The sequence below is a fragment of the Oryctolagus cuniculus genome, chromosome 20 (genome assembly GCF_964237555.1).
Source record: "Oryctolagus cuniculus chromosome 20, mOryCun1.1, whole genome shotgun sequence".
NCBI classification, from domain to species: Eukaryota; Metazoa; Chordata; class Mammalia; order Lagomorpha; family Leporidae; genus Oryctolagus; species Oryctolagus cuniculus.
Genome location: NC_091451.1, coordinates 13,529,048 through 13,543,579, shown reverse-complemented (window position 1 = coordinate 13,543,579; position 14,532 = coordinate 13,529,048). Strand labels below are relative to the sequence as shown.

General features: G+C 46.1%; 1 protein-coding gene across 1 annotated transcript in view; it reads right to left on the bottom strand.

Moving 5' to 3' along the window:
- Window positions 1-14: 14 nt before the first annotated feature.
- Window positions 15-14,532, bottom strand: part of ARG2 (arginase 2) — a 35,239-nt gene continuing 20,721 nt past the window's right edge. Inside the window, 8 exon segments of the mRNA NM_001082181.1 lie at window positions 15-279; window positions 4,163-4,193; window positions 4,195-4,222; window positions 4,225-4,299; window positions 5,243-5,347; window positions 5,857-5,951; window positions 6,710-6,869; window positions 12,532-12,709. Of these exon segments, the coding sequence (NP_001075650.1) occupies window positions 74-279; window positions 4,163-4,193; window positions 4,195-4,222; window positions 4,225-4,299; window positions 5,243-5,347; window positions 5,857-5,951; window positions 6,710-6,869; window positions 12,532-12,709 (878 nt within the window). The 3' untranslated portion in view covers window positions 15-73.

The following is a 14,532-nucleotide window of genomic DNA, read 5'->3' as shown; positions in this document are numbered from 1 at the left end:
CCCGTCAGTCTGTCCCCTCAAGTGCCTGCGGTTCTGGAATGCCCGTTGTGAAAGACCGTCAGTGCAGTGTCTCCTAAATTCTCACGCGCTCTGCATTTTCCGATTCGTGTGGTGAGCTGGGTGGAGGAAGTTGCTCATAGACGGTGTGTCCTCCTTCCCTTGTCTGACCAAAACTTGAAGCAATCACATCCACCGCCAGGCTAGCTGTGGCCTTCGCCTCTTCGTCTGAAGCAGCTAACCGAGGATTGACTTCAACCAGGTCCAGTGCTGACAGCAACCCTGGGAGAGCAGAGTGCGACAGAACCTCAGAAAGTCCCCTAGCTGCCACTCATGAGGGTCATCGCGCCTGGGCAGGAAGAAAAGCCCGGGAAGACGAGAAGCATTTTCTACTATAAGGTCACCTCTTGGGCCTCATCCTCTTGGCCATGACTTTAAAATAAGGAAATAAATCATTCTTTTTCTGCTAACGTAGTAGTGCAGCCGTTAGGCTTTCTGAATAAGGAAAGGGAGGGGACAGAATGGTGTTTCACCTGCTTGTTGGGAAAATGTGTGCTGTTTCCAGCATGACCAAAAACCTTCCAGATGCCCTCGAAGTATCAAGGCAGAGGAATCTCATTCTGGGAACTCAGTGGTGTGTTTGTCTCTTACAGCACCAGGCCATGTGCCCTGAAACACGGTCACTACCACAAACCTTACTCTCACCCCTGCAGGCCTGAGCTCTAAGTGCAGGCTCTCCTAGCAGACTGATCCAGTATCTTGCACTTGGTTGGGATTCAGCCATGTGTTCAATTTGGACTCCAGTTACCTTCTGTGAGGTTTTGCAGACTGGTGCCAAAGTTCCCAGCACTATTCCTTTGGCCTGAGGTACGCCGAGGGGAAGGAAAGGTTCGATCAGAACCTAACTAGACCTGTCCTCTGTCCCCTACGTGTTCTACTTCCTACGTTTAGTTGGTTTTCTGGGTAAAGCTAATCTACCTCTAGAGTAATTTGAAGAAGTACTGTATCAGAGTATTTAGGGTAGCATCAAAGTCTAGAACCATGGCTAAGTGTCCCTAATGGTTTATTGACATCACATTATTACAGGGGTGAGGAACCTTTTTTCTGCCAAGGACCATTGGGTATTTATAACATCATTCGCAAGCCATACAAAATTATCAGCCTAAAATTTAACCTGCTATATAGTTGTTGACTTTTGAGTTCCATCTGTTGCTGCCTCGGCAGGGAAAGACCAGATGGGCCAGACATTCCCCACTGCTTAGTGCCGTTGCATTCATTCAGTGTCAGAATGTCTTCCCTTATTAGCAGTGCATACTCGAGTGTACTGTGTGAACTTAGAATGAGCAGGCTTCTATCATTTCTTGCACATGGACCTGTGTCCCTGATGATTTGTCACTCTGGATTTCCACTGGCTAAACCGAACATATCTTAAAACTAATCAGAATGTTTGTACTATTAATGTATTACCTGGTTCCAGATTACTGCTACCCTTTAAATTAGTTTAAGCAAACTGCTGTGTGTATCTAGCCTACAGTGTTGCGACAGTCTTCTGGAATAAAATATTGTAGCAAGGGAAGGGAAGGCCAAGGCCTGACCCCTCTCTGAGTGGTTATTGGAAGCAAAGTGTAACACTGAACTCTTGGAATCTGTTCCCTAAACATAGGATCACTGGCAACACTTTAAGATTGTGACTCAGAATTAGACTGTCTGGCCACTATCCCATCTGATGGACCAACACTGTCTCCTTTTCTGTGTTGCTTTTTCGGTTCTAGTAGGCTCCAGAGTCAGGGAGACCATTTCTCACATGGCAAGGGCTCCTTGTAGCCCTAAACCTTTAAATATGCGCATTATCCTTCTGTGTTTACCCTAGAATTACCTTTATCCTTTCTGTGCCTACCCTAGAAATACCCTAGACTGGCTCTGTCTCAGCCCGTCACCTAATGTTGTTAGTTGAGAGAGAAACAGCTCCCCTCTGCTGGTTCACTCCCCCAAATTCCCGGGGGTCAGGAGGCACATTCTAGGTCTCCTGTGTAGATGGCAAGGACACAACTACTCAAGTCATCACCTGCTGCCTCCCAGGGTATGTATTAGCAGGAAGCTGGAATCAGGAGTGGGATTCTGGGTGCCAAATGCTCACCTATCTGCCTTTATTAAAGCTCCTATCAAATAAGCATAGGTCAAGGGTACTTCAGAATATTTAGGGAAAAAAATGGAAAAGATTTTGGTATAAAATATTATGAAATCATGTATTGTTTTTTCCTAACATACATTTTTGAAGACCTCTCCTGTATACATAGATTTTAAAAGCTTTTGGCACAAAATAAATACCTTTTAATTCCAATTTCCACAAAACTTTTTGAAGTACCCTCATAGGATTTTAATCCTACATGAAAGATCCAAGATACAGTCCACCTTGCAAATTTTTAGACCAGCTTTAATTCTAAATCCCCAACTCCCAATAAACCAAGCTCTTGGCTGTTGATTAAAAAAAAAAATACAGCTACTTGGTCTTACGTTTTTTATTTTGATTTTTGAGAGAGGGAGCACCTATCGGCTGTTTCACTCACCAAAGGCCCATGTAGGAGCCAAAGCATCCAGGAATGCTATCCACGTCTTCCATGTGGGTGGCAAGGACCTCACCGCTGGGTTTAAGAAGTGTTTAGAGGCCAGTGCTGCGGCTCACTTGGCTGATCCCCTGCCTGCAGCGCCGGCACCCCGGTTCTAGTCCCGGTCGGGGCGCCGGATTCTGTCCCGGTTGCTCCTCTTCCAGGCCAGCTCTCTGCTGTGGCCTGGGAAGGCAGTGGAGGATGGCCCAAGTACTTGGGCCCTGCACCTGCATGGGAAACCAGGAGGAAGCACCTGGCTCCTGGCTTCGGATCAGTGCAGCGCACCAGCTGTAGTGGCCATTTGAGGGTGAACTAGTGGAAAAGGAAGACCTTTCTCTCTGTCTCTAACTCTGCCTGTCAAAAAAAATTTTAAAGAAAGAAGTGTTTAGAGGGTTTTTGCTGTGGTGTAGCAAGTTAAACTGCCACCTGCATGCACCACTTGGCAGCCCACGTGGGTGCCAATTCAAGTTCCAGCTCCTCCACTTCTGATCCAGCTCCCTGCTAATGTGCTGGGAAAGCAGCAGAAGATGGCCCAAATACTTGGGCCCCTGCACCCAATGGGAGACCTGGATGGAATTCTAGACTTCTGGCCTAGTCCTGGCTGTTGCAGCCATTTGGGGAGTACACTAGCAGATGGAAAACTTCTCAGTCTCTCCCTAACTCTGCCTTTAAAATAAATCTTTTTTAAAAGAAGTGTTTAGGGGTGTCCTTGAGACCATTGGGAGAGTGAAGCAGTGGCTGTAAGATCTCTCCCTGTGTGCCTTCAAGTAAATCAATATATTTTTAAAAAAATATTTGGGGCTGGTGCTGTGGTGTAGCAGGTTAAGCCACTGTCTGCAGCGCTGGCATCCCGCAGTAGAGTGCCTTTTCAAGTCCCAGCTGCTCCACTCCCCATCTAGCCCCTTGCTAATGCAGCTGGGAAAGCAGCAGAGGATGGCCCAAGTGCTTGGGGCCCTGCAGCCATTTGGGGAATGAATCAGCAAATGGAAAGTCTCTCTCTACCATTCAAATAAAATAAATCTTTAAAAATAAAGTGTTTAAGTAGGGATGGGTGCTGTGGCACAGTGGGTTAAGCTGCTGCTTAGAACACCTGCATCACATATCAAAGTGCTAGTATGAATCCTGGTTTCTCTGCTTCTGATCCAGCTTCCTGCTAATGTGCCAGAGAAGTCAGCAGATGATGGCCCATCCACCTGGGTCCCTGCCTCCCATGTTGGGGACCCAGATGGAATTCTATTCCTGGTTTAGGCCTGGCCAAGTCCCAACTGTTGTGACCATTTGGGGAGTGAACCAGCAGCTGGAAGATATCTGTCACTCACCTTTCAAATCAGTAATCTTAAAGTGTTCAAGTAGACATAGGAGTTTTTGGTATAGCTCAGATTCAAACACGACTCTAAATATGTCCTTTATTAGGCTGGCCTTAGGATTTTTATCTATAAAAGCTCAAGAAAAACGAAAGTCTGCAGTGGCACGGAGTGTTAGAAAAGATCGCCTGCAGCTGGGAGACTTCAGCACATTTACATCACAGTTACTAGGCTTCAGACTTAGTTGCTACATACCTGTATTATGTATTTCCTCAGAAATGTACATGCCTTCTCGATAGGTCAGCCCCCCCACAACAGGGGTTCCTGTGGCCGGCGCCAGTGTAGGGTCAAATGCATCAATATCAAAACTCAGGTGGATTGGCCTTTGTCTTCTGGAAAAGAGGAGGATATGAGAATACTTCAGTTGTGCTTGGATGCATATTCTTCCCATGGCTTCAGCGCCTTACGTTTGTTGCTGTTGGTCCTGGTACTTTGCTGCTATTACAGCTTATTTCCAGGTTTCCTATTAATTATGGCCATTATTAATTATTAATATTCCTATTACTGTCATATTTGCTTCTGTATACCACTTTGTGATGCTGTTTCACATGCCTCAAACTGTATATTTCTGGCTTACCCTGGGCATTGGAACCTTTTACATTAATAACTGTCAGGAGAAAGAATTCCTCACTTCCATGTTTCACTGGGGCCTGACACATTCTAATTTAAGTTGGCTTGATCTAGGTTCTAGTTGCAGTTATTCTCTAATATAACAGGAGCTGGACTTAATTCTGATTTTATGTCTGCATCTTATCTTCCGAGTTAAGTTTAACCCAGGTTTCCAGTGGCTGAAACTAGCATCTCCATGCCAAGTAACTTGATTTGTTAACAGCTTAATTAAGAAATGACATACTAACAGATGACAGTTCTGACATTGATCACCCAGAAGCAGAGACTGAAGCTTTTTTTTTAGCATTCATTTGCCATCTTTCTATGCTACCAGGATTTACTTGATATAAAAACTCAAATGAAGCAATAGCAAGACTATAGGAATGGGACAGCTGGACCGACATCAAAAGATAAGCTTTACAGTGGAGATAAAAAGAAACGCCTGAGAGACAGAGGATCCCGTCAGCAGCTGAAAGGAAACCACTCCCCATAGCCCAGGAGGAAGAATGACCCGAGTTTCACATTCTGCCTTTCTGAACTACCTGAAGTTTTTCTATATACATGTTCAGAGCTGTTCTCGAGGACAGGCTAAAGTGTACTGCCTATTGGGAGTTTGCCCCATTGCCCTTTGGGATGGAGAAGTAGACATCCACTGTAGTTACTTACTTGCCAATCAGGAGATCAAACGTCTGTTCCATGACCTTCTGGATACCAAGCCGATCGATGTCCCTCATGGAAAAATACTGGATATCATACTTCTTTAAAATAAAACTGTGGTGAGAGATGAAGGAAGAGTCCTTAGCTTAAATAGCACTTCTTTTTTAAAAAATTTATTTATTTAAAGGCAGAATGACAGAGAGGGAGAGGCAGAAATGTCTTCCATTCACTCTCTAGATGCTCACAACAGCCAGAAGTAGGCCAGGCTAAAGCCAGGACCTCTGAGTCTCCCAGTAGATGGCAGAACCCGAGTACTTGGGCCATCATCTACTGCTTCGCAGGCACGTTAGCAGAAAGCTGGATCAGAGGCCTGTGCAAGTAGCTGGGAAGGGAACTAGGCCCTCCAGTATGCAACGCAGAGTCCCAAGCAGCAGCCCAACCTGCTGCGCCCCAGCACTTGGCCCCCTTAAAAAGCATTTGTGACAAATGTATATTCAGGAGAAATTTACCTTTATAGTGACTTACAGCCATTAAGTTAGGCATTAAAGTATGTTCCTTTCAAACAGGAGCGTAAGTAGCTAGTATAGACAGACCCAAGGCTCAATCCTAAGGCAGCAACTTACTGTTCAGGCGGATCCACGTCTCTTAAACCGATATACACAATACTTGGAGAAGAGATACAAGGTTTGATCCAGGAAAATCCTGGGAGTTGTGGTACCTATGAAGAGGGGAATGAGTAAGATTAATCAAGAATCCTTAGGTGTGAATTCTTCCCAGGGTATACAGTCTGCACTCATCTCATCCACAGGATGTGTCCAAGGAAAACACTTGATTTGGGAATGACAGGAGTGGAAATATTCCCAAAGGGCAGCTTTCTCTAGAAGAATAAAACTCTGTCCTGAGGTTGTCTCGCTTTCCCATTAAGTAACCTAAATAGCATGAGTACTGCTGCATACCCCTTCTCCATCCTTGTGAACGTTATTGAGTTGTCTAATTCAGTTGCCACCTCAAACTGCCAACTCCCAAATCACAAATTTGTATGGTCCTAGTGCAGATTTTAGTCTGTGCCTAGCATGGATTTCCAGTATATTCCAAACAGCTCAGGAAAACACTACCCACAGGCAGTCCTGATCTTACTTGTCTTTTAGACCCAGCTGTCTGACATGGTGGCCCGGAGCTCTAGCCAGGAAGTCCTGTGGATGTACCTATCACTACAGCTACTATCAGCTACTATCTTCTACTGCCTTACTTTCTTACAGGATACTGAGTCCCCTAAGAACAGGGGCCCTGTCCTCGTTATCTTATGCCCCTAGCATCTAGCAGACTGCCTGGCCCTTAATAGCATTTAATGACCAATGAAGGAACGGTGAGCAACACTCAACCCACCCTTCACCAAAGTCTCCCTGAACTAGACCCCCAGAGGCCCAGGACAACCCTGTACGTCATTCACCTTGCTTTTTATTTCAGCCCACTCACCTTGTCCTGTAGTTCTCGTAGGAGAAATGACACTGGCTGGCCATGGAGGTTTCCCGACGAGGTGGTGAGGGGTGTATTGATGTCAGCATGGGCATCAACCCAGACAACACAAAGGTCTGGGCAGTGCCGGGCGTGGCCACTAATGGTGCCAATTGCCAGGCTGTAAAGAACAAATACAGTCTTCAAGGTCCTCCACTTGGCAAACATCAGCAGTACACAGCTTACACTCTGTCCTTAGGGCAAAGTCGGGGTCTGCACTGAGGCTGGGTTTGGGTGAGACAAAAGTCCTGGGGGTGTAGTTCCCAAAGGTTAACCCTGAGCAAGTTTGAGGGCACAAGATGTACAGCTCTTAAGATTCAGAGCTGACTGATGCTTGCCCTGCAGTGCGCCTGACACATGCGAGTGCTGCCTCTAGATCTTTCTACTGTCATCCATTAGCCCTGTCCTAGAAAAGGAACCAAGCATTTGTTCAGTGAATGAAGTCCAGTTAAATGATGTGGTCTAGAAGTAGCAACTCAACAACAGCAAAAATGAGTGCTTAAAGCATGTTGGAGGGTGGGGTGGGGAGGCAGCATTGTAGCACAGTGGGTCAGGCTGGTGCGTGGACAGCGGCATCCCGGATCAGAGAGCTGGTTGAGTCCTGGTTGCTTCCAATCCAGCTCCCTGCTAATGTGCCTGGGAAAGCAGTGGAAGATGTTCCGACTACCCAGACCCCTGCCACCCACATTGGAGACCAGATGGAGTTCTTGGCTCCTGGCTTCAAAAGCCTGGCTCAGCTCCAACGCATGTGGCCAACTGGGGAGTGAACCAGCAGATCGAAGTTCTGTCTCCCTGTCACTCTGCCTTTCAAATAAAATGAGGCTTTAAAACAAAATTATTTGAAAGTTACAGAGAGAGGGAGAGACAGATACTTTCTTTCTGCTGGTGTACTCCCAAAATGGCTGCAATGGCCAGGGCTGAACCAGGCTGAAGCCAGTAGCCAGGAGCTACTCCCACATGGGTGGCAGGGGCTCAGGAACTTGGGCCCTCTTCTGCTGCTTTCCCAGGCACAGTAGCAGGGAGCTGGATCAGAAGTAAAGCAGCCAAGACACGAACTGGCACCCATTTGGATGCTGGCACCATGGACCACAGCTGAACCCACTGCACCACATTGCTGGCCCCTAAAAATGAGGAGTCTTACAACATATTAAGGGAGACCTGGAAGACCTACCTTACTAACAATGAATTATATTCACTTTTTAAGGATAAAAATAGAAAGCATTACAGGTTTTAGGGAAGCTTCTATGTGATACTTCTTAAACCTGAAATGGCTTGTAAAGATATGAAAGCAACAGGACAACTCAATTAAAGATTACTTAGACCACTGAATAACAAGTTTATTTGGTTGCGTATTAGCATTAACATTCAAACATCTTTTAAGTGTCTGTTTTTGCCTTTCTTTGTCCTTGAATTCCGGTCTACATTAGCAAGCTGTCCATCTTCCTAGTAACCAAGGAATTAGATTGCTGTGATTTGGTTCCTGAAGTCTTACAGATATTTGAACCCCAAAGTCCTAAAATAATGGGAGGAAGGTAGTGATGTTGAACCCTATTGTGCTGTTTAGGAGGTACGCCTAGTAGCGGGGTCCTTCAGTCATGGGGGTTTGCCCTCAGAAGATAATTCACACAAGAAGGTTATTATCGGAGCCTGAGCTTGGCTCCGCCTCCTTGCTTCCTGGGTCACCATTGTGACGCTTCCTCTGTGCGAGCTCTGCCATCACTGTCTGCTGCCGGGTACCCGACCAATGGGGCCACCTTATCTTGCACTTCAAGCTCCCAAAATTGTGAGATAAATAAATCTTCTCTTTATAGTTAGTTGCCTGAGGTATTGTAACAGAAGCTAATACATGGGACGTGGGTAAGAAATGTAGCTTAAGCAACTTAGGAACTAACTGCAACCATCCGTCTTGGTCCATAGAGCATGAGGTAGCACTTTAGGATCCATGCCCCCCACACTGGGCCTTTTTCAGGGGTACTGCCATCTAACACTAAAGGCAGTGGATTGGAGTTTTGGTCCAGGAAGAGCTGTGTGATAAAAGACGCTGAATTCCTCTGGATTTCAGTTTCCCCTTCTGTAAGGTAGGGAAATAAAACTTTTAGCCTGATAAAGTCAGAGCTCGTTTGATGATTAAGGTGACAGTATATACTTACTACGTTAAAGAAGCAGTAACCTACAAATGTCTTCCTTTAAAATGTTTAACAGTTGTTCAAGTTATATACTTACCCCTTTCTCTTTAGAATCTTCAATTGCCTAATTTTTAGCATTGAATAGGAAATAAGCAAATAGTAACATGGTGTATTGGTCAGCTTAACTAAATCCCTGACACAGACCACAGACAGGCTACTCATGAAGGAAGGAGGTTTGTTTTGGTTCATAGTTTGAGGTTGACAGTCCAAGATTGGGTATCCCATTGGGCTGACACCTGTTGAGGATAGTAACTGGCAGAATGTATGCAGAGTAAGGAATACATGATCAACCAGGAAGTGGAGAGGGAGCAAGTGTCTTCTTGCTGTGTCTGTGTGTGTGATCTCCTTGAAAAGCACCATGACTCGATCCACTGGGGCTGTGCTCAGTTTAACCTAGTTCAACCTAGTCACTTCCCAAAGGCCCTACCCTTATTTGAATTTAAGTTTCCACTCCAGGACCAGTACCATAAAATGTCAGGGGCCTGGCCTTTAACACATGGGCCTTTGAGGCACATTCAGTTATCCAATCTAGAGCACATGGCTACAGTACAGATAGCTGCAGGCAAAAAAAGAACCAAGGCCTGGGAATCACATTGCTGAGAGATCCCCAGGTGATGAGACTGGATCAGAAGAAAGACTGTGTAAACTTCCAGAGACAGTAATACTGCAGCTGGGTCTGAGCGCTCTTGGTGTGCCTGATTTGTATTCCTGATGAGGAATCCACCTGCCTCTCCAGTTCTAACAAGGATTTGACTTCTATTTAGAGATCTGAAAACCTCTGAGAACTTCAGTGGAAACTGCTAAATTGGATCTGGAAAAGGAAGTTAATTGCCATGGGGGACACTTCGGATTTGAATTCCCCACTTTGCTACTTCCTGGCTGTAGGCCCTGGATAAGTTATCTAACGAATGTATTAGATAAAACCACATCTACCTCGTGGCATTGTTAGGATGATAATAAAATATGTAAGAAGTACTCATTACTTCAGTGCCTCTTCTACCAGAAATCTTCACCACGTGGCTCAAATCACACTCCCCTGTGAAGTCTTACTGATCCCTTCTCAAATTCTGTAGAACTCGGTATTAGGGATTTTTTTCCCCCTCATTGCATATGGACTTATTTCATCTAGTTCTAACAGATCACAGTTTCCCACATCCCTAGTACTGTTGAGAAAACAGAACAGTGCTTGATAAAGTACACACTGATCGACTAAGAGACCAGGAGCGCAGGATTGCATTAGGCACCTAGGAGACACTGTGGAGGTAGAAATTCCTTTTACACGCCAAGAGGGAATCTTTAACAGACTAATCTGCAGAAATGCCAACAAAATGCCTGCACTCAGCCTGCTGATGGCTACTGCCAAGCTTTCAGAGTGCTGGGTGAAAGTCCTAAGAAACCTTTCCACTAGGTAAGCACCAAGACAGCACCTACAAACCTTGCTCAGCCACCCCTGCACTTAGTATGTACATCTAGCTGTGGATACAACATGTTGTATAGGGAAAACCACTGTGTCTCAGTAGCGCATCATCTTGGGCATAAAAATACTATTACTGGGGGTCATTGTGGTACAGCAGGTTAAGATGCTACTTGGAACACTGGCATCCAATATCATTGTATGTGGTTTGAGTCCCAGTTAATTCTGTGCTTCTGGTACAGGTTCCTGCTAATGTGCCCGAGAGGCACCGGATGATGGCCTAAGCATATGGGTTCCTGCCACCCACATGGGAGACTCTGATGGAATTCCTGGCTCCCTGGCTTTTGCCTGTCCTGTCCCTGGCTATTACAGGCATTTGGGGGGTAAAGCAGCAGATACAAGATATGTTTGTCTCCTTCCCTCTCTCTGCCACTCTGCCTTTCAAATAAAAATTGTTTTAAAAACAAATGCTGGGCGGCGCCGCGGCTCAATAGGCTAATCCTCCACCTTGCGGCGCCAGCACAACGGCTTCCAGTCCCGGTCGGGGCGCCGGATTCTGTCCCGGTTGCCCCTCTTTCAGGCCAGCTCTCTGCTGTGGCCAGGGAGTGCAGTGGAGGATGGCCCAAGTGCTTGGGCCCTGCACCCCATGGGAGACCAGGAGAAGCACCTGGCTTCTGCCTTCGGATCAGTGCGGTGTGCCGGTAGCCACGCGCCGGCCATTGGAGGGTGAACCAATGGCAAAAGGAAGACCTTTCTCTCTGTCTCTCTCTCTCTCACTGTCCACTCTGCCTGTCAAAAAAAAAAAAAAAAAAAGCTACTATAGGGGTAAGCATTTGGCCTAGTGGTTAAGACCAGTAAGGATGACCACCCCCATATCAGAGTTCCTGGATTTGCTAACTGTCTCTGATCCAGACTCCACTTCCTGCTAATGCAGACTGAGAGGTGGCCATAATGGCTGAAGTAGTTGAGCACCTGTCACCTCCATGAGACACCGGATTAAATTCTCGGGCCCAGCCTCATCCCAGCCAAGCCCCAGAGCAGTTGTAGGTACTTAGAGTGATTCAGCAGATCAGAGCTCCCCATTTGTCTCTCTTTCAAAGCAGATTTTTTTTTTTTTAAGATTTAATCATTTGAAAGGCAGAGTTACAGAGAGGCAGAGAGAAAGGTCTTCCATCCACTGATTCACTCCCCAAAAGGCTGCAATGGTTGGAGCTGGGCCAATCTGAAGCCAGGAGCCTGGAGCTTCCCCCAGGTCTCTCACTCCGGTGCAGGGGCCGAAACACTTGGGCCATCTTCTGCTGCCTTCCCAGGCCATAGCAGAGAGCTGGATCAGAAGTGGAGCAGCCGGGACTTGAACTGGTGGCCATATGGGATGCCAGCACTGCAAGCAGCAGCTTTACCTGCTACACCACAATGCCAGCTCCTCAAAGTAGTTTTAAAAAAATGCTATCACGGGCCGGTGCCGTGGCTCACTAGGCTAATCCTCCGCCTGCGGCGCCGGCACACCAGGTTCTAGTCCCGGTCAGGGCGCCGGATTCTGTCCCAATTGCCCCTCTTCCAGGCCAGCTCTCTGCTGTGGCCCGGGAGTGTAGTGGAGGATGGCCCAAGTGCTTGGGCCTTGCACCCACATGGGAGACCAGGATAAGCGCCTGGCTCCTGCCATCGGATCAGTGCAGTGCGCCAGCCGCAGTGCGCTGGCCACGGCGGCCATTGGAGGGTGAACCAACGGCAAAGGAAGACCTTTCTCTCTGTCTTTCTCTCTCTCACTGTCCACTCTGCCTGTCAAAAAAAAAAAAAAAAAAATGCTATCACACGGGTTAAGCCACTGCTTGTGGTCACTAATGTTTCTGGAAAAGCAGTGGAAGATGGTCCAAGTAGTTGAAACCCCTGCCACCCATGTGGGAGACCTGGATGGAGTTCCTGGCTCCTGGCTGCAGCCTGATCCAGGCATGGTATTACAGCCATCTGGGGAGTGAGCTAGTGGATGGAAGGTCTGCTTCTTCTCCCCTCCCTTGCTCTGCCTTTCAAACAAATTTTTTTCAAAATGCTATTATATACTTGTACATCATACCCTAAGCTTTCTACGGGGTATTTCCTCCACGTGAAGAAACAGCTAAAGGATCTGAGGGACAGTCAAAGCATCTTGTGAGCCAGCCCTCCACTAGCCCAGGCTCCCAGCTTACCTGTGATCGCCTCCCACAGTGACACAGCTGTAGCCACCAGACACCGCTCTGTTAACCACCTCAGCCAGCTCCTGGTTGGCAAGGCCCACCGAGCGTGGATTCACTATCAGGTTGTTATAGAGATCATCTTTGGGGACTGGAGTGAAACTCAAATCTCCATAGTCTTTTAGACGGCAGCCTGAAAACAAACGAGGAAAGATGAATTGTATGTGCTATTCCAACTGTGACAGGCCTGGGCCATGAGTAGTCACTTGTGGCAAAGCGTAGGACAGACTTGTTTTGTAATGAATGTCCCTGACGGCGGCAGGATCATCTGGATCCTCCCAGTGATCCCTAGAGGTAGATCCTGTTGTGAACACATTTTGCAAAAGAACCTAGGCTTTCGAAAGTGAATCCAGAGATTTTAATTGACTTAGCCAACAGTCATGAAATCAGTAGCAGTTGGACTTCAAATACCCCAGAGTTATACAGTGGAAGTAAAATACCAAGAGGAAACAGGACTTGAAGAATTTACTATGGACTTACTATGAAAACACAAATTCTTATACACTGTTTCTTAAATAAAAAGTAAATCTGAGAACCTAAAGCATTGTAGAAGAGAACTACATCATCCAAAGCACTATTCTATTCAACAGATTTTTTTTTTAAAGATTATTTATTTGAAAGGTAGAGTTACACAGAGGCAGAGAGAGAGAAAAAGGTCTTCCATCTGCTGGTTCACTCCTCAGATGGCCTCACAGCTGGAGCTTCTTCCAGGTCTCCCATGCGGGTTCAGGGGCCAAGCACTTGGGCCACCTTCTGCTGCTTTCCTAGGCCATAGCAGAGAGCTGGATCTGAAGTGGAACAGCCAGGACTCGAACCGATACCCATAAGGGATGCCCGCACTGCAGGTGGTGGCTTTACCCACTATGCCACAGCACCAGCCCCCCAACAAACTCTTATTCATCTTATGGACAGTTGTATAAGGCACTAAAATATGCCTATTCGTAAATGAGAAAATTGAAGGTCACACAGAGCTGCTAGGTGCCAGAACAGGGATCTAAACCTAGGCCAGCTGGCTTCAGAGTTTGTATTTACTATATTTTGTCTCCCAAAGAATCCCTCCTGATTCCAGCACATTATGAACTAATAAGTATTCTGAGAGCTTTGAATATTTTCCTACCCAGTTTGGCTGCTACTTTTAGGTATAAGTATAAATAACTCAGCTGTATCAAAAAGGGATTTGAATTATCAGGAAATGTTATCATTGATTATATCCCTAGCTTTTGCAGTATAGCTTATGCCACTGCACAATGAGTTTTAAATTTCAAATGCTATAATCATTCACTTTTCTCAAAAGAATAAAATTCTAAAAACAATACTTCAGAGTAGTAGGTGGTATATTTATTGCTCAGTTAAAATTTTTATGGGTGTCCTTATATAGATATAGGAAGGATGGGACATAATGGGTTAAAACCAGCATGGGACTCATCATGAATTTAAATCAGACTGACCTAACTCTTGAACCCAAACTGAGTCCAGAACCAAACTTCTAAAGGAAAGTGACAAATTGAGAAGCAATAATAAGGAACATAAACCCAAGCAGGTGACTGCTACCAAAAGGAATTTTAGAAGCAAAATAGAAACGCTTATCCTGTTCTTGACTGAAGGAAGGACGCACCTATAGCTACAGTCTTTGTCAGTGCATTGTAAGAAATAATCATATGGGAGGAAGGCCCCAAACCAGAAAAGATCCCGAGAACTAAAATAAGAAGGGGGGTGGGAGGGAAGAGGTGGGAGAATATGACAACAGGCCAAAGACATGGGGTACCAAGAGAAAAATGACCAAATAAAACATCTATAAAATATTCTTAAGACATTAAAAAAGGTGTAAGTCATTATAGACTTCACCAGTCTTAAAATCTGGGAGGATGCCGGCGCCGCGGCTCACTAGGCTAATCCTCCGCCTTGCGACACCGACACACCGGGTCCTAGTCCCGATCGGGGCGCCGGATTCTGTCC